Below are 21,085 nucleotides of genomic sequence, written 5' to 3' on the forward strand. Positions count from 1 at the left end.
TTAATGGAATCCATTCCCTTGTTTAAAAAGGTTTTTTCATTGTGAATTATTTGCAAGAGCAGAAGATGCACGGCTTCATACTGTGTAGTACTGGTATTTATTTGAGTACAAGGGACTTCTTTCATACAAGACAATAATCATATTTGTGGCCATATTCAAATCAAAGCCTATATGTAAAAACATAGTGCTGCAGTAGCAGCTCCTCTGCAGAACATGATGTGGAACTGAGAAGCTACATATTGTGCATTGTAAATATGAATTGATATTGATTTGAATATTGTGCATTGAATAGAAAAAGTTGCACAACTGCCTCTCTTTGTGTATATTTATTTCTTGTACATTCAGCCTTTAACACAAATTGCAATAAATAATAAATATGACCCTCCTATCATTGGCTTACGTTTGGAATTAAAAAGTGATCTTGGGCTCGAAAAGGTTGGTGACCACTGCTTTACACCATTTGAAAATATAAAGTATAATTGTTTTTATTGGGCTATATATATGTTATTATTAATTTGCTGACTCTCATAGGTAGTCATATCATTTTCAGCATGTCAACTTAGTATTTTCTAATTTTGTGAAAATTAAACAATGTTTAGTTAGAGGCTTCAAAATAATTCCATTGGGTTTTCTGCCTCCCTCTGCACTGTATACAGTTCATGTATTTGTATTTATCTGTGCAGAATAAAATATACAAAAAAACAATTAATTTTAATTTCTGTGATGAAACTAAAGCTTATGAGCCTGTCGCCCTCTTTGAGTTGACAAAGAACAAAGAAACTGACAACAGACCCTGGACCATCGTATTTACAAGTGTTGAGGAAAATGACGACATTCACAGTTTAAATATTGGCAGTCTTTATTTCAACAAGACTAAGAAATGTTGTTTAATATACATTTTTTTCCTCTTACAATTTAACATCTATCTCATCTTGTTTTTTTCATAGCATTTAGGAGATACTCTGACAAGTAAAAATCTGGTGTAATGTTATGGCCTCTTTTAGAGACATCTAAAAACGGCTGCTCTTTATTTACATCTCTTTTTTCTCTTTTATTCTCTTCAGTCAAGTCCCTCACTCGCTCCTCAGAGAGTGAGTCCTCTCTGTTCTTGTGGGCCAAAGGCAGAGGGACGGGTTTCGACACCTGTCCCACTCAACTTTAAAGTCACAAGACTGAAGTTGCTCTGTGGATGGAGAGAACATCATCCAGCAGCTGGACCGACTCCTGCCAGCTGGGAAATGTCGCTGCCCTGGCCCGCAAGCACAGACATTTACCATCATCACCCAAAAACATTTCCTAGCACTCTCAGAAAGTTGGGTTTCCTCACACGCTGCGTCACATGACACGAACACATGCACAAGCTCTTGTAGAAATGTTGGTGGAACATAAAAAAAAAAAATATCTGGGGAATTGAGGCAGTTACATGCAGAAGTGATGTCAAATGGAGCTGCTGAAGCCCAGCTTCATAATTCTAATTTAAGGCTTCAGGATTTTATACAGGTTGCATAGATGTTTAATAAAATCCTCCAAAATCAGATTCTTTATGTTGCTTTCCTTGCTGATCACTGTTTGGAGACAATTCAATTTTATCTCAAAGCCAAATAAGAAGCGAACAGGATGTGTCCAGTATTCACCTTCTGTCAGTCATCTGTCAAACGGCAGCCTGTTTGTTTCACAGCTGCAGACAAATATCAAACATGCAAATCCATTGTTCAATTTTGGTAAAAATGCATATTTAAAACCTCCAATATTAGATCAAATCAAATACTTTGAAAAATTAATATTCGTCCCCTGAACGTTGCATATCAGAAACCTCCTGAATACTGTAGTGTGAATAATCTACGTCAGTTCTAAAAGAGTTGGAAATGACATTCAAATACATGCATAAATTACTGTACAGAAGCTACATGAGGCAGCATCTTTAGAGATGAAATGACCAGGTAATGCAACTAACAGACACACTCATCAGATCAAACCACATAGAAAAATCTGATGTTGTGCTCTTCTGCCGGTAACGATGAACTCAAACACCCTTCAGGGTATCTGAGACGAGAAGATAAAACATCGACATTCTTTTTTTTCAGACTTTACCGAGTTGCTAATGATGTACCAAGTTTAATTAAACAAAACGAAGATCAGGCACCATATGTTGTATTCATTTTGGTAGCAATACTTCAACATTCCACCTCGAGTCGAAATGATGAGAACATGAGGATAGGTAGATCAACCGGTTCAGGATGAGTCCATTTATAGTGACAAAGGCCATTTAAGAGGTACATGTGTGTTTTGTGGGGCGGAGGTGATGAGGGCAGAAAAAAAAAGATAAAATAAAGCCCCAACACACTGTGCTCACTGACCAAAAGTGCCCCCATGTGCACACTGACCTCTTCCACCACCTAAAACTAGCAGTAAAATCCACTGTAGTACCTAATATATATCTTCATACCAAAAATATCTAAAAATTACAACACCTCTTCAACATTAAACCCTGTATTAAAATAATCTTTTCTCGATTCTCATTTGATCAAAGCACTGTCTTTTGTTCCGCTTCTCTAGTTTAATGTGAAATGCTCTGAACATACATGTCACCACCCTCTCTTCTCCAACAGCAAGACTGCTGAGTCAAATCTTCTGTGCTGAACTGAGCTTACAGTACCAAAAAGGGCTTTCAGGACTTGTCAGCTTTGCCTTCTTTAGGGGTAATGTCAGGGGAGTCCTTCTTCCACGGCGGTTACCTTTCAGCAGGTCGCCAGCCGCTCGTCTCAACTCTTTCAGACACTTTCAACTCACTCGGTTGCATTGACATCGAGAGCATGCATGAGGTATGAACTTAGTATTGAAAAGTTCAAGCTGAGGAAACTAACAAATTCATGTGGAAATTCAAAGTGAAGTCGTGATAACGCTCATAGCAGACATATAACCTGCATGTTTGGGCTCACAGACGCCCGAAAGCTCCTGATGAAACATTACCACCTGTGCTGTAATGTCTCTCTCTGGATTTATGAGCGTTCTGCAGCTCAAACTCAACTGAAGCTCAAACTGTTCCTGAGTGGAGATCAACAGGCAGCATCAGAGCTTTTGACTGGTTCATGTGTGTAAATGTATAAATGCACAGAAATGTTCACAGTGTGCACATTGGCAATGTGAAAAGTCATCGTTATGGGATGTTAACACCCACAACAACATGATGTGTTGACCTTTGAATAATGGAAAGAAAAACAATCCTCAGAATTATGAAGACATGTCCCACCACAGGCACTCACTCGTTCCTATTGAGTTATCAGGTGGCAATCACTGAAGAAGGCACACTAATTAATTATGAAATTGCCTGAATAAGGCAATTATAGCATGTTTGTAAGGCAGCAAGCAGAACCATAGTGAAGCTCCCTAAGAGCCATAAGGAGTTAAGGTTTATCTGGGAAAAGGGGAATAAAGTGGATTTTTGGGACGAAAATCATATTGCTGTACACTGATGTCCTTAAAAACATACAAACAAATAATTAAAAGTGAAGTTATTATAATATTAAGAAGAGTCTCCCTCCCCAATGGCGGACAGTCCAAGGTCCTGAAGGCAGTCTTTTAAAGTCTCTCTGACAGTTTCCCCCTTCGTTCCGTCATTCCTGGTCGTTCTCGTCCTCTCCCTGCCCAGCCAGTCTTATCTCAGGTGGGGAGCGAGCAGGGCCAGGGCCAGCCCGCAGAGCGCCAGCGCCATGCTTCCGTGTGTGGCGGCCCCAGTCGATGGAGTTTTGCCCACCACCACTTGATCAACCCGGGGATTGCCAGGGTTCGGTGGAGTGGAGAAGTACATGTCCCGGTCTGTGTCGCAGGATGGAGAGTCACAGCCGCTGCCGCTCTCCTCTCCTCCACTGCTGCCGTCATCTGGGGAACATAAAAGACACAGAGGGTCAGACGTGTGCAACTAGGACTTTATATCATAGATTAAAATCCTTAAGAACTATAGTCCTCACCGTTTTCCAGAGAGATGTCGTTGCCGCTGTGCGCAGCTTTGAGCCTACTCGTCATTTCTTTGAAAGCTGCAATCTGACTGCGAATCATAATGTCTGGCTTTGTTATGTCTACATCCACATCGGGGTTTGATACCTGATTGGCCAGCCCGTTGCCAATGACAACTGACTCGTACCTGTGTCGAGTGAGAGTTAACATTAGTCAAAAATGTCAGACTGAACAACAATACAGCAAAATTTGAATTCCATGTACTTGGTTTGTTTTTTCTTACCTGCTTTTTGCGGTTCCGTTCCAGCACTCATCCCCAGGTGCAATCCTCTCACCTACACACACAGCCTCTGGTAATGTGGACCAGAACTTCTTTGCATGTTTCAGCTTCTTCTTCACATCAGTTGTCTAAGTAGCACAGACACAAAGAACGGGTCAGACACAACAACTTAAAACAAAGCAATAGTAGTCCGAGTGTGCTCTGGATTTTCTTAGACCTTACCAATCGATCCAAACTGGTGCCCGCAGCGGTGGTGGGCCTTGCGTCAGGGCTGTAGGGGCGGAAGCGGCCAGTAAAGCCGGTTTCTTTGAGAGAACGCTTGGAACGGAAGGCCATGCTCGGTTTGGGCTGCCCACAACCCTGGAAAACCTATCGGAGGTGAACAAGAATAAAGTTATGTAAGTGGAACTGAATCCTTTCATCCTTATTTCTTTTCTTTTAATAATTGTGTAAAAATATACTGACCTTCTGCGAAACTTGCATGCTGTTTTCTTGCATGTTCATGATGGCCTCGGAGATCTTCACGTCGATGGGATCCATGACAGACTCAAAGTTAAAGGGACCTTCCAGCCTCTCAGCCAGACTAAGCATACCATCTGAAGAGCAGAAAATTTGAGAATTTCATTAAAATAAAAACACATGAAAAAATTATTCACTGCAAAGATATTTCATAAAATTACTTTACTCAAGTATATTTCTCTCTACAAATAACATTTCTGTCTGTGGTGAAAAGCGTATATTCTCTATATTTTTATTTCAATCCGATTTGAAAAATTCTGCTTTATTGCCTAACTTATTCTATTTTACACTTTCACATGTTTTCCCATCGTCCCATCTATTACCCAAGAGTGGGATCATTAAAGTCATCTTATATCTATTTCCCCTTATTCTGAGGTGGATGCTACAAAAGGCCACTAGGGGGAAGCACACACCAGCGAGCAGGCTACTGATAAACAGTTAAACAGAGACTGGATTCTTGCAGAGAAAAGCTGCTGCACAGAAACTGTCTCCACAGTGAGCAGTGTCCTCAGCCAGGGACGAACACATGTGATGGTGATGTCAAAGCTAGTTATGTAGAGCAAATATAATTTATACAAAAGAGTGATATGTGTGCCACCCTCATTAGAAGGAAACTGATCTGGGCCTGTGTTTACACAACATAGGAGCTGTAGTCATCCTGAGGGCCACAACATGTACAGCATGTACAGCCACTCCCTCGCTCCCTTTATTTTCAACAAGATACTAAAGAATGAGGGATGTGTTTGTACACGATTTATTTTTACAATACACTGTGTTCCTTTGTTATACATGTTTTTACCAAACTGAAGTGCCATAGAGCCGGTGAACACGATCGGTAAAAATATTCCTCACATGTAATTACCCCAGTTCCATCAAGCCACCAATCCTGTTATGTCATCCTGGTGTAATGCCCGTAGGCGTAAAGAGGCAAAAATGTTTACATAAAACTAGTTTAGATAAAACTTGAAATATGAGCACTGCGGTGACAACATGTGAAAGAATTTGTGTCTTGTTGCCAAATCAAACACTTTAAGTGATTCTGGTTAGAGCAGGGTGCATTTACGGTCAGGTTTGCTTGATAACAACTGCAGAAAGTGTCCTTGTTCACATGACGGTTGCTTACCGAGGAAGTTGTTCCATTCTGTGTCCAAGTCGGCCTGGTTGGCCAAACACCCACGCATGACATTCAGACAGTAATTCTGGCAGGGTTTCAGGGCCACTTGGCCCGAGCAGTAGGGACAGTACATCATCTTCATGACCGCTCGCACACAGCTGGGAGATGCACTGACCTGGAAGAGGCAGGGGGCAGTGAGCATTCAGCTATCACTGTACCACAACAAAAACACTCATCCAACAGCAACACAGACACATACTTAGACTAGGAAAGTATGAACAGTCATTTTGTAATCCCACTCCACAAATCAGGAGAATCTAATCATCAATGAATCACTCACTAACTTGAAAAACCATGCAATACCAGAGCAGACAAAGAGGTTTATGTTATCAGAGACACTGCAGTGGAAACCCTGCCAGTTTTTCCAAGAAAGATATGAAGTCAGAAACAGGAGGGAGGGATAGAGCAAGCTTTTCCGTGTCCAGAGGTTGACTGACTGCTATATCCTTTTTTGGGAAAGACAAAAGCTTCACAAGCAACTCTCGCTTACCATTGAAACTTTATTGATCACCTCTGGCATAAGAGCCAGGCCGCGAACAAAGGTGCGTGCGGCGATGAAGGCCCGGGTTAGCTGGATGCGGAGCTTACGGGGCACGTCGCCGAATGGCTGCAGCTGCTCTGTGTGCCGGCTGACGCACTCCATGTAGGCGTCGCTGAATTCGTACTGCACGTTGACTAGTCGGAACATCCGCTCCAGGAGGTCGGCCCAGAAGTCCGACAGCATGGAGTCCAGGTTGACAGCAGCGCTGCCAGACACATAGTACCGAGTCAGGGACTCGAAAAAGTTCTTGAATAGCTCCGCGTTCTGCACGTACATCATCCCGTATGTTCGCACAAACATGTTGTGCAGTGAGACCTCCGCATTTTTCAGAAGCTCACGGAAAAACTCTGGAGAAAAGAAGAGAAAGATGTGGAAGTTAATGTGATGAATAAATGTTGAGGTTGAAAAGATACAGATCAAATAGTGGTTAACATTTGAGATGGGGATTCAGTTTAAGATGCTATGAACTTCTGTAAAAACAACAGACAACACACAAACACATTGTGATTCCATTATCACCACAGTGTAGTAGAGATGTCCCGATACAAATACCAGCATGCCTCCGATACTACCGAAAATACCAGTAAGCAAATCTATGTACCAATTCGATACCACGTCTATACATTATATTTGTTTCATTTGGATAAAACTGCAATTTTCTTTTCCTGGAGATGACTTCTTTGAGACTCAAAAACAGCAGCATTCACCAGAGCTAGCTGCACTGTCAGTAGTTAGCAAATATTTAATACAGGAAAGTCCAATAAGTAAAACGGCGATGTAAAAAATCTGAAGAACCATTTCCATCCAGAGTTAGTAATCACCTGTTAGAATATAAGAACAAGTTGTTTTAATGTACTGGTATCGGATAGTAGTCCATATTGGCTGATACAAAGTCTAAGTATTGGAATTGGTATCGGGCAGAGAAAAACTGTATCAAAACATCTCTACAGTGTACATATAGTAAATAAATAATATGTTGCAGCTGTAAAACTTCTGACCGAATGACTGTATTGAAGTACATCTATAGATCTTGATATGTAAAGCTCTCCATCAACACCTATGCTCTCTGGCTCTGAGCTGCTCCCACCGAATGAAATCAGACTTAAGTTACTCTGCTTCACCTGCAACCATGTCCTGACATTCTGAGCATCTCAACAGAAACGGCTCAAGCATAAAATCTTGGCTGAAAGGCAGAGGAATGTGCGATGTGAAGGGGGTCGGTTGACAACGAGGAGATGAGAGGAGCGAAGTGAAGCGGGTGGGGTGAAAGGTGGAGCCGGAGCATCTCTGTCAGGCTGAACGAGCGGCGCTGCTCCTCGTCTCTGTGGACTTGCCATTCAGTGGAGACGTCTCTCCATATCAAGCCGCTTCAAACTGACCACCATCAATGGCATTTTTCTGTTGTCACATTCCATTCCCTCTCCTTTCTCCCAGCTTCTCTTGGACTGTCCTTCAGAGGCATTTTCAATAGGATTACTGAATAATGCGACGCCCCCCCTCCTCCTCTCCCGTATTTGGACCTGTACCCCCCCCCCTCAAACCAGTCCTGCATCTCCCTCCCTCCGCTGCTTTCACTTCATCAGTTCCTTCAGAGAGCTCTCTTCACGAGAGACAGGGAACAATGACCTACTTCATCCTAAGGAATGTCCATCACCCCCCTCCCTCACCACTTTCCCCCACCCCCAATAATCCAGGCCCCCCTCTCCCACAGACCCCCCCCCCTTCCCAACCCATAACTTTCTTAATCTGAACAAAATGAGAATTCCTCAGAGTCTCTGAAAAATGCTTCATCTTCTGTGCCGCGTGCATGCAAGCATACACTTAGTCCCTTTCACTCATCTCTCTTTTTTTAATCCGCTCTCCACACCCCCCACAAAACTTCTGTCCCGCTGCAAGTTTCTCTCAGTGTCCTCTGCTTGCCTTTGAAATGTAAAGTTCCCATGCTCTCACAAGGGGAGTCACTAAACGCTCACTGCCACCAGCACGCATACGCGCGCGCGCACACACGCACGCACGCACGCACGCACGCACGCACGCACACACACACACACACACACACACACACACACACACACACACACACACACACACACACACACACACACACACACACACACACACACACACACACACACACACACACACACACACACACACACACACACACACACACACACACACACACACACACACACACACACACACACACACTCCCCGAGAAGCGCTGTCACTTCCACTTCAGACTGACACACTAAAACGAAAAAAATTAGGTAGGGGAGGGGTGAGGGCGACTTGGGGCGGGTTAAGTTGAGGGCTTTTTTAACTCCAAATTCCCACTGTGTCGCCAAGGATACCGGAAACACTGCAGCCCATCCATTTACCTCCCCACCATCATTGCCCCCACCTTCCTTCCAACACACACATGCACCCACACACACACACAAAGCCAGGGGAGAGGGCACCAAGTTCCACGCTCCATTGACAGAGATTAAAACAAAAGGTCCACCCCCACCCCCTGGAATGTCATAGTAGCCACAAGTTTAAAGTCAGTGAAAGGAGACAGAGGAGTCGAAGAGGAGGAGGCAAGAAGCAGGACAGTCCTAAACTTCTCTGTTTCCTTTACACTTTATTAAGAGTGGTAATGCCTATATGCTAAACAGATAAGCCCTGTAATGAGTTTGGACAAACCCACTGGTTAGAAAGAGCGATCTGTGCACGGTGTGTGTAAGGGAGGGGGCATTTAGAGGCTATCTGGCCCTTAGCCGAGGCTCTGAAGTATGAGCAGCATTACATAGGCATCTTGCATTGTCATTAAAAACAGTTTATGACACGCAGCCGTCTGCCAACAGGCCGAGGAGCTGAACACTCCCTCAGGATTTTTCCATTAAAAATGCGCTTGTCGCTCAGCCAATGGTCTATGAGAATCTGGGTGAGAGGTTACAATGGGAGAGTGTAAGCTGAAGTGAAATGTAAAACAGCGATGACTCTTGTCTCTGCGAGGATCTGTCTTTTCCTTCCTCCCTTCCCTCATCCTGTCACCGTTTCCACATGTTGCAGAGAGAAGAGCCTTAAATTATAAGCAATGTTAGGCCCAATCCATCACAGGAATAGAGGAGCTGACTGATCTCCTCCCACTCTTCCCTCCCACTTCCTCCCCCTCCAAGGAGCTTCCCCCCTTTCCCCATGCCCCCCCACCCGTGTCCATATAAACTCTGCTCCTCCCAATCCCAGCCCAGGCAGTAATTGCATCCTATTTGTGACAATTAGTCCCTGCGCTTCTCACTTTTCTTATGGGATGGGATCCTGTCCCTCCTGCTGTTGGAGTTCACTGCTTCGGATGATGTGTCTTATATTGTGTGTGTGTGTGTTTGTGTGGAGGAAAGGGGCCTTAATCCATGTGCTTAAATCCCAGACATAGGCTTGCTCTGCTGGACAGGGTCAATGCAACAGGACAGACAGGCTGAGGCCAGGACAAACACACAGTGAAGAGACGCAGAGAGGGGAGAACTATTTCTGGCTCTGGTCTTAATTGGCCATGACTCCTAGCTCCAGGCGCATGAGAGCCTGCCTAATCACATACACCACTTCCTGAGTTTGTTGGTGTGCGAGTGCATGTTGTTGCATCCAACTTCATGTACAGTTGCAGCTTCTTTTTTTTTGTTGCACCTATGCACTCTGCTAAAGGAGCAGTCAGCTGACATCACTGACGTGGCCGTCTTTTTCAGTAAGAGTCAATACAATGATAAGCACTTCCTGTGCCGGTTTCACTGACGGGATGTGCCTGCTCCTGGGTGTCTCGGTGTGACAACAGGAAATAATGGGACGGCAACCCGAGCCTGTCATCGTATCCAGTGAGAGAGAAGGTCTAATGGCCCAGGTGGAAAAAAGCACAGCAGGCCTTTGTAAAGAGATCCCACATCTAACAGTTCAGAGACAGCAGCGAGCAGCCTACAGTGATGAGGGGGGAGGCACAGAGGGGGAGGAAGGTTAATGAAACACAGGGAAGAAGTTTCCCTGTAAGCTTGAGGTCTGCCCCCTCTTGGACAAGTTGTTACAGCTCTGTTAATTTCTGTATGACTGTATGAATCACTGTGTTATAAAAAGATTTTAGATATAGTAAGAGGGAAGAAAATACCTAGAAGTATTTAAACATTACTTGTTTGGTGGTGGGATAGGACTGTGAAGCTACAGTAGAGTTTGAAAGGTTTTTAAGTTATGTAAAATGTCAGTGGAAATTTTCTAGATAGTTTTGGCATCAGTATCAGTTCCTCAAATCTAAAACCAATAAATCATTTTTAGTCCCATCCATCACATCTTAAACATCTATCACAAAGTCTGCAGATAAATACTTCAACACCTGCTTCAACAGACCAATACAATGCAGCGAGAATAAATTACATCTTTATTTGATAAGAAAATGTTTCTTTCTCAATTTCAAGTACTGTTATGTTCTCAGGACAATAACAATTCTATTAAGAAATACTGCAAAATATAAATTTCCAAGTTTAATTAAAAGACTGTTGTAAAAACCTTCTATAAATAGAATTATACTATGATGTATACATTGACTTTAAAGTAACAAGGACAAGGCCTTTTTTTAAAGTAGAAATGACGATCACTAATTGATTCATTGATCGAAAGAGAAACAGGAAAATAATTCAATAATCCAACATTTTTTTTCATTCATTATTTTCTACTTCTAAAATGTGCCTTATTCTGGTTTCTTACTTTTGAACATATTTGGGTTCATGACTGTTTTGGAATTTGACATCAGCCTAGGGTCTAGGTTATATATAATCGTAAGCATCTTGCCGTCACTTTATAGACCAAATAATTAATTAAAAGGATAATGCAATAAATTAATCAATTGTGAAAATTGTCAGCTGTAGCCCTAAATCAATGTCGAAGAGAGCACCGGTTGAGTCAGAGCGAGAAATCTGCAAAGATTTATAAAGAGGCTGGAGGACAAAGCTGAGCAGAAAAACAACAACATTTGTTAGAGACATGCACGCGGTGAAACATGATCAACAGTGAGATGGAAAGAGAAAGAAGAGTTTGAGGGGCAAAGAGAGGGGTTTTTTGGGGAGAGAGAGGCATGGGATGGGGACTAAGGGCAGTAAGAGAGGAAAAAAAGAAGGGCGGACGGCTCGAGCAGCGACTGCATTCCGACACGTCACATTCCTGTTCACATCTGGCTGTAATACACACGCTTCCTGTTACTGACGATCCCTCGCTGCCTTTCACAGACACATAAGATGTGAAGGCCCCTGACCTGCATATGCACACATGTGCATGCATGTGTACTGTACATAAACATCAAACCCTGCACATTAATTACCCTTACAAAAGCATAACTCCAATGTATTTAGAAACTCTAAGATTCCCTGTCTTATTTGTGAATCTGCAGCAGAAAACGTCTCATGCTCTACATGTATTATTAAGCTTCTTTTTAGCTGAGCTGCCGTGGTGGCACGGTTGTGTGGTTGAGGGTTTTCAAAGTCACCCTACTTCCTTGGTGACTCAGCAGTGTTACGTTCCCATGCGCTCCCACCCTTAACAAGAGTAACCCGATCCCAATATTTACAGGCATACACACATGTGCTCACACACAGAGGAACAGGAAGTACAGAGAAGACTAAATCTGATTATGTGTGTGGTCCGTCTGGAAGGGCACACGTCTCTCTGGAGAGGAGTGAAGCGAGCTGCTGGGGACCAGGCTGTTAGGGGGACGATGAGGCAGGGAGCTGAGACGTTGAGAGACAGGTGGACGGGCCAACAGACACAGACTGACTGTCTCCACTTCGGGCAGTGCATTGGCAGGTGGGAGCGTCCGTCAAAAATCATGCAACACAAGTGCTCCAATGGGGACCCTCAGGGCCACCAGCACAGTGAAGTCTGAAAATCGCCTGGTGTGCATGTGTGTGTGATTGTTGGTGTAGGGTTGTTTGCTTACTGTCAAAGTGGTCGTGTTTCTGTTTGAAGGTGGATTGTAGGTTGGTGCTAAGCCTGGAGACGGGAGCTTTCATGTCTGAGTGGCTCTGCTGGCTCAGCTTCTCCTCCATCTCCACCGTGCAGCAGGAGAAACCCTGCGGACACACTTTCAGGGGGGCTCCTGGAAAAGACAAGGAGAACACGCTGTTAGACAACATCTGCTACAGGAATCTGTCATCATGAGTCACATTACAGAGAAATACAGTACATGCAATCTGTTATGTTAGAATAAAAACAGATCAGTTGTAAACCAACAATAGGAATGTCAGAATACAAATCTGCTCAGAAGAGGCTGCATCTCATAAAACACAAAACACAATGTGTAGATTTACAATAAACTGAGCCAATTGGACAATTAACGTAGATACTGAAACACACTCACATTAGTCATTAACAGAATATTCTGCATTTCTATAGAATAAAACCGTCTGTTAAGTAACAACCTGACACGCTCACTAAATCAAACGCACCTTCGCAGTGAAAACCCCCTTAATTGCACTTCAGTGGAGTAATTGCAACACTAAGCTCAGAGCAGTCTTTAGCTGGCCACTTTATCCTGGCACTATCCTGTCCTGATTGATAGTTTAACACTGTATCTTTCTCTGAGTGCTGACTGCCTTCTAAAACACAAACTTTAAAAAAAAGGGGATTAGCTCTTCACTGTGTGCAGGTAAGACGGCTGACTTCAGCTGTGTGCAATGGCGCGGTTAAACCTGAAGCAGAGTTTTTTAAGGTCATTCTGGCTTTGCAGCCACACAGGGTGGTATTTCAAACACCATAAATTTGAGGGAAAAAAAAGGTGTAACGGTGGAGAACACACAAGAGAGCACTGGTCTGCTGATTGTTGCAAAGTGAATGGGGCAATTTCCATGTGACCACTCTGACTGTCAAGTGATGCATTTTTAAATTGGTGACACTCGTTTTAATGCTTGCTCTGTAAAAAAAAAAAAAAAAAAAAACATTTTGAAAACAGCAAAAAGCTATTTGTCGTAAAAAGTGTCACACTCCTGGCTTACGTAGCCCTCCGAGGAGAAATTTGAAGTTTTAGTGTTTTGGAGCATCAGTGTAGTTAAACAATGTTCTGAAAATGCCGGCTGTTAGAACATTTTAATAGGTTTTCACATTCACACACATGAGAATCGATACTGAAATCAATAAAGCCAAAATAAAGAGTAAAAAACTGAATTTTTACGTCTTCTGACTAAAATGATTATTCAAAACTCAAATACTGTCTTTGATAAAACAGCAAATGTTAAAGTTGTTGGAAATGAGTTGAACATCCAATCAAAATGAGGGTCAGGGGTAGACGAATGCGAAGTTGCAGCTGCAATAATGTTTTGTTTTAAACATGGCTGCTGGAATTTGGGGGAACACAGTGATCCTTTCACTGCATCCAGGCACCAACGGCCTGTTTGGTTTTCCCCACCAGCTCGTGCTCACTGACTCGAGGCCTGAGTGCCTGCAAGTTACTGCAACATTAAGGTCTTGTGTCTTGTATGGACTGAAGCTTTAAAATGACCTATAACATTTTCCTGCATTTATTGAAAGACACATTTAACATGTCAAGACCAATTTAGGCAGAAGAAATGATTCGACCCCATTTTTGCACAGGGAATGTGCAGTGAAATACATGTTCGTTTATATAAAACCTTGCAAGCACAAGTGTATTATTGAAAGCTACAGGAAACTCAAAACTGCAAACTAGAGCCTGACAGATAAATCAGTTGGCTGATAATATCAGTCAATATGAGCCTTTCAGAGACATTAGTATCGAAGTTTATGTCTGCTGGCATGCACTTTGTTTTACAGAGTACAAAATGCAGAAAAGATGAGCATTTATGTGTTTATATATATATATTTTTTTTATATAAACTTATGTTCTATATATGTGGTTCTTCATAAATAAACTGTAAAATATCAAGTCTAAATTACATTTCTATGTCATAAGAATTGCATAACGACATCTAAGGAATAATTGCCAGGTTTTTAAAATAAATATATCGGTAGATATATTTTCAGAAATATTTGATATCCTGAGATTGGCATGGACAACAACAAATCTATACCGGGCTGGCTCCACCGTAAACTAAACAGGTGTAAACTGGATATTGCGGCTTCTATTGTCCCCATCACTTACTAACCACTACTGCACTGATTTTGCACATTTACATTATCGTAAAATAATTAATGTATCTTCCTCCAAGTGACACCCAATGACAGGAAAAGTGTGGAGTTTCTCACTTTGCTTGGAGAAGCATTAAAACATTTACTATCCAATTTCTTCTTGGGTTGAGCGTTGTTGTATTATCAGTTCATGTTGGAACACTTGCTTTGGTTTGGCCTGTCCGTAGATTGTGGGCTGTTTTGTTATCTTCACTGCTGGTTGCTATGTTTTATGTGTTGCTGTAACAACTCAGACATGTCAATTTGTTCTTCTGTGACATCTTGAGGTTGTTTTCATTATTTTTGTGCATGTATCAGACACCGTCCATTGACTTCTATTTGATGGACAGAACGACTACTATACACCTATATAGATGAAGATATAAAAGCATATTTCTATACGAAGTTTCCTTTTGTTTTAAGAGCTTGATGTGCTAGGACTGTTAACTTTGTAACACCGCAACCCACACACAAACAATCTCACTTTTACTTCTGCACACCAAACATTAAAGCCAATAATAGCTCACAAACTTCAGAGAACCTCCCTGCGTGTTTGAAATAGTAGCTAAAAATGTTAAGAAATATTAAATTGTAGAGTCAGAAGTGACTCATAGCATCACAATCATCTAAACAGGGCACCAGAGGGAGGGATGCACCCTGGCGCCATAAACCGGACCCCTCTGTCTGGGATCAAGTCCAAATAAGCCTCAAGTCACTCCTTCTCTCACAGTCCTCTCCCCAAACTCATCTCTCCCCCTCCAACCGATCCCCTGCTCTACACATATGCACGCACCCACACACCCGCTCACCCAGGCACAGTTGGCAGCCCCTACTTAAACATATTCACACATCACATCACTGCTCAACACATGGCTCTTTGTACCAGCATGATTGGAGGTACAAGGAGCGTGCACGCACACACAGATTGACTTTTAGGTGAAAAAGCCATCCAGTCTCTCCTCCAGCAGGGCCCCCTGCTCGCCTACAGCACAGGCGTACAATTAAAAGAGCCATATCCACGTTGAAAATATCCCTAGTTACCAAAGTACACAAATAAAAGTGAGATGGTCAATATTTCACAGGAATGTCTGCACAAATGTCACATTGTTAGCGCAAAGGATTAAGTCTCTGAAAACTGAAGATTCTGAGCTAATGCATACTTTGTGAAAACATTGTGGCAGCCAATTTCTCAAACCTCTGGGAGAGAAAAAAATAGCACTGTTGGAGCAGAACAGAGTGAACGGTTAATGAGAACAGTTAGATCCTATAAAATAAACTCAACACGGACTGTGCGTGACGTGTTTCAGCCTCACTGTTTCACAATAAGCGGTGTAGGTTGACGCATCATTTCTCTACCATGACTGGAATGAATAGTCTTTGTATGGATGGCGAGCTGGCTCTCACTTGTCTCATGGAGTTCCTTTCAGGGGCCTCTCAATCTTCAAGCTTCCCAAGTACTTTAAAAATGTAATAAGACACAGAGGCAGCACGTTAATGAAGTGTCACTCAGACAAGGAAAACTGCCATTTATGGTGGACAAAACAAGAGAGCATCTTGTAAACAAGCATGTGACTGTGTGTCATGGTATTCATCAGCTCTCCACCACTTCTCTGGCTTTCCTTTGTGGGGAGACCACCATCCCCTTTAAATGGCTCATAAAATAAGTCACTTCCCTTTGACATTGTCCTGCCTCTCAAACTCTGTTCTCAGAGGAAGGATGGTGGGGGAGGTGAAAATGCCTAACAGACAAAAACCAGATTAGACACCTCACCGCCCCCTCTGCCTGCCATCATGTGCCCCTGAACCAGACAGACCTCAAGGTGCCCCCCACCTCCGCCTCGACTGCCACCACCCTGCAGGCTTAACCAGCGAGGTCAGGGGTTAACAGCCACTCCTCTGAGAGAGGTCCTGTCCTCTGACCCCCTTCCCTGTCCGCCAGCCAGCACATCCACCACACACAGTAACATACCCCCCCCAAACCCCAATAATAACACCACCAACACACATACAAAAAAAGCCCCCTCACACCTATATACAGGCAATTAACAGCCTGGAAAGTCGCAGGCACTTGCAAAAATATAAATAGAAAACAGTAATCTTCTCCAATCTTGAGTCATAAAGGTCCCTCAAGGATTATTTCTGAACCCTCCTGAATCCAGGACCTCACTTAAACTGCTAAGAGAGCCATGAAGGACGCCATGGGGTACAGCATGTCATGAACCATTCACTGACGTCTGTCACTAATTGGAGCCTGGTGGTCTGCAACTAAACCTTACCTCGGAGCTTTCACACACACACACACACACAGCACTCGACATTTGTAAATAATTACATGATAAACTGTATGCAGCTCATAGTTTATGTACATACTAATCCAATCCCAGTGGAATCTAGGTAATGTGAGACAGCGGATACTGGGGCAATTTAATTTCCAAACTTGAAAAACGTGTGAAAATATCAGAGGTTGGTCTGATTAATCTTAGTCCAACATGTAAAACTCAGCTCCAAATGTTGCCAGTAGAGTGAAGTATGTGAAACAACACTACAATACAAAGGTTGACTATTAATTGGCATACAGTATTATGCACCCTGTTGTAACATGTAAAGGAAAGCGCTGCCAGTCTACTGAGCATTTCTTACAGACTGTTGTAAATTTGCACGCCCTGCAGCCATAACATTCTCCTGCTCCTCACCTCTGTCTAGGGTGTAATTATCCTGGGGGGTTAAAGGATCGGTGCCATTTGTTGGGTAACTTTTCTGTTCTGCTCTACATCCTGTCAGGCACAATCACATGAGCTGAACTTGTGGTCTTCAAGAGTCCATGGCGTTTTGTTTTAAAGGTGTGAAGTTGTACAAACAAGCATGTTGTTTGTGATAGGCGTAATCATTTGTGTGGACTGTTTTAAAGAAGCAAAAGGAAAGAGGGATGAGGTGAAGCCACAACTGAAAGGAGAGATAAAAAAGACCAACAGCTGCATATTTCACTTTCAAAATCATAGCAATTCTGTTTCCTAAGTTATTCCCTTCTTAAATTCATTCTTGTTGCAGCATGTTGTCAAATCACCACTTTCTTTTTTGTCTCCCTTTCATTCATCAGCGAGAACCAGAGAGTTCAGAGATGTCCGTATCTGGTTTTACAAATGAATACAAAAATTCCAGTTGTACATATTTGGAAAAAAGCATTTCAAATTACTTTCTTAGCCAGTAATTAAACATTTTAAATGATTCTGATAATTTAGTCCTCAACAAATAAAATAATAAATCACTAATTTGAAAGCAAAAATTATTTGCTTTTTATCAGCTTTCAGTAATAACTTTGAAAGGGCATAATTTTGTTTGAATGTGCGATGTGTCATTTTGAAATTAAACCCACACACCATGTATTCAAGACAGTGGATGAAATGTTGTCATGGCTCCATAATTGTACAGGGTTTAGCAGGGAACTCTCCCACATGACAGTCTAGCACAATAAATCCCACCAGTGTCCTGTTATATACTGAATCTTACAGTTTCAGTGTACAGCTAGGAGAAGTGCCTGGGTACATTTTGATATTTCTTTCTATATAACAACAAATCCTTTAACTGGGTGAGCTGAGTAAGAGCTCTGTCTTATTTACAACTTTGGAGGAGCAGCTTTACGGGGAGGGAAGGTTACAAACCTCCACACATTCACATCAAGCTGCTGCTCAGCACAACCACAGACGCTTGCTCAAGGGCATTAAGCCAGTATTAATTTAGGAGGGGGAAAGTGAGTCTTGTTCACTTTTCCTATCCAGATTTTCCAAGTTCATCTCTAGGGACTCAGACCAGTGACATCCCAGACAACATAACCATTACTTTGCTGCCATCCGTGCATAGCAACAGTTCTACTTAAGGATTAGAAAATTAGACAGCACATAATAATGTTCCGGCAAGTCAAAAAAGATGATTAAATGTTATAGAACATTGAGCAGGGTTTCACAATGAAAACTGAGCCTCAAAATCTTTGCGTAGTATTTAACGTTCTCAGATTTCCAAACCATGTTAAAAGGAGCAAAACCACTGTCATGTTCAAAAACAGAGAGAACTATTTAAATTGAAATGTTACAAGCCAAGATAAATGTCAACACCCTTCCATACATTACATTTATCTGACACTCTAATATCCTGTGTACATGGGTGTACTCTTAGCTATGGATGAGTCACCGCAAAATGGGAAAATGTTCAACAAGATTATGCTGTAAGCAGAAACCATTATTAGAGGCTATGCTGTTCATATGGAGATAATCAGGGCAGGGCGCTACTTCCACCTATTCCGTTTCTACACTTCAGCCTCTTACAAAAATAGAGTAATGACAAGTTTATAGCAGTTTTGGCCAAACCATTAATGCTTTTGAGCTCTCGGCTCCATAAGGAAAGTCCAAGGGACTGACATGTGCTGGCAGGGGACATCTGAATATGACTGAAGTGTTTTAATAAAAATGTGGGTAGTGATGCCAAAACTTCTCCATTACACTAATGCTAAGTGTTTCACTTCCCTGCTGCTCAGCGTCTTTAAGCCTAAATGAACTGAAAAGTTAAAGAACACACAGTATAGCTCAAGTTGGTCTGAATAATGTTCACAGGGGTTATATTTGCATGTGTCAAGAAGGATACTTACTGTTAAAAAAGCCATGGTAACGAATGTTACTTTCTAATTAACACCCCCCCCCCCCCCCCTCGCCCCAGAAAAATAACCAGGTGCTACATTAACCTGGACATCAAGCAGGATATTCCACAATACATACTGTGCTCCTTGATGGGAGAGGTGAGCCGTCTTTAGCATGTGGCTCCATAACTCAGACAATACGCTACTCTCATAACTAGTCAATAGTCTGTAAAGGAGGTAACTGAAGTGGGCAACAACGCTTAAGATATAAATTTAAGTAGTAAATTATATTATGGGAATTGTAACCTAAACATATGCATGTCTGCCTCAGTAAAAATATGTACAGTGGAGCCCTGTCTCCGTCTTTTTTTGTGCTGCTATTGGGAGTGACATTGTACGTTTTCTATTTTTTGCAAATTGCTGGTTAGGGGTTAGGGGCCATATTTATTTTCTTGGTGTTTCCATCCAAATCGCTTTTACAAATCAGAGCACGTGTACAAAAGAGTACATGTGAACTTTGTCAATTATTAGATAGGCCACATTAAGCAAGGCAGTACAGTCGGGAAGGAGAAACTGAGTACCATAAAATAAAATGTACATAAACCATACACAGATATACCATTTACTGAATCTGTTCATAGTGTACACAAAAAGAGTGATATCATAGCTGCATGCACTATTTTTCAACTTTGCATTTATAGTTAAGTCGTGTCTAACCTAAATCAGTAACGACGTGACATTAGCATGCATTTGACTTTGCCTCAAACCGCATGTTGTCAGCTGATCAGAAAGCAGTCATCCCTCACATGAGGAGTCATGACACTAAGGTTGAATCGAACCATGATTCAGCATCAAGTGTAATCCATATATAAGTGGAGCCTCCCAGTAGCAGTGAGCCTGGGAAACACTTACACTGCTTCTGACAGATTTACTCAATTTAGAACAATGTTCACCATCCATTTATGAGGCAGGAAGTTTTGGTTTAGCATAGCATTCTCTGGAGTGATTATTTTCAGCTATGCAGCCAGTCACAAAGCTTTGGATAATGTCTGTTTCCTCGTATGAATCAGGGATCAAAATCTGTTCCACAACACAGCTGTCAAAACACCTAACCGCCAAACTTTTCTTGACGCATGGCATGAATATGATGAGAAAGAAAAATGCATGTGTACTGCTGTATGGTACGAGGCAGAGCGAAACGTATTACAGCGTCGATGTCTCATTTACTGCTTTTTGCACAGAAGAAATTCACTTTCAGAAAGATCTGCAAAGCCGATCTCTTATTCAGATTGAAAGATAGTCACATTAAGATGTTTATTTGTGCTAACTCATACACATTTTCTCCAACATGTCAATTACTTTCTCAAAGGCACTTAGTCTGACAAACTCCAAACACCCTGGGATCCATAAATCTGAGCACTCTGCCACCAGAGTCCATTTCTGATTACTAAACCAGTCGGGGCCTCTGGCCAATTAAAACTCTCCATTTGTGAACATTCCAAAACGCTGTCATCCATGAACATTTACCCAGAAGCCCCTGGGGAGATTCCACAACATTGCCCTGGCCTCTCGCTCTGTCTGTTTCCCTCTCTTGTCCCAGCCCTGCATCTCCGGCTTTGTCTCCCAACACAAAAGCTCCCTGCCTTCACCACTTCCCAGGTCACTGCTTTGTCAGGGCTTCAACTCGCTCCTGCACTTCCCAAATAAGTTAGACACCCAATTGCAACCCACTTCGGCTGTTCTCAAAGTTCACCTGCAGCACAGTTTATATTAACTCTCTTATGGTCACAAAGCCTGGAGGACAGAGTTTGACTCTGTGACATCTGCATTGAGAGC

At 42.4% G+C, this 21,085-nt stretch overlaps 1 protein-coding gene across 1 annotated transcript in view; it reads right to left on the reverse strand.

Moving 5' to 3' along the window:
• Positions 1-841: 841 nt before the first annotated feature.
• gpc4 (glypican 4) overlaps positions 842-21,085 on the reverse strand; it is a 31,522-nt gene continuing 11,278 nt past the window's right edge. Inside the window, exons 2-9 of the mRNA XM_034597769.1 lie at positions 12,422-12,580; positions 6,418-6,815; positions 5,877-6,042; positions 4,700-4,830; positions 4,457-4,603; positions 4,238-4,362; positions 3,969-4,141; positions 842-3,879 (exon numbers count right to left, since the gene is read on the reverse strand). Coding sequence (XP_034453660.1) covers positions 3,656-3,879; positions 3,969-4,141; positions 4,238-4,362; positions 4,457-4,603; positions 4,700-4,830; positions 5,877-6,042; positions 6,418-6,815; positions 12,422-12,580 — 1,523 coding nt within the window. The 3' untranslated portion in view covers positions 842-3,655. The remainder of the gene's footprint in view (positions 3,880-3,968; positions 4,142-4,237; positions 4,363-4,456; positions 4,604-4,699; positions 4,831-5,876; positions 6,043-6,417; positions 6,816-12,421; positions 12,581-21,085) is intronic.

The sequence above is a fragment of the Hippoglossus hippoglossus genome, chromosome 10 (assembly GCF_009819705.1).
Source record: "Hippoglossus hippoglossus isolate fHipHip1 chromosome 10, fHipHip1.pri, whole genome shotgun sequence".
In the NCBI taxonomy this organism is placed as follows: Eukaryota; Metazoa; Chordata; class Actinopteri; order Pleuronectiformes; family Pleuronectidae; genus Hippoglossus; species Hippoglossus hippoglossus.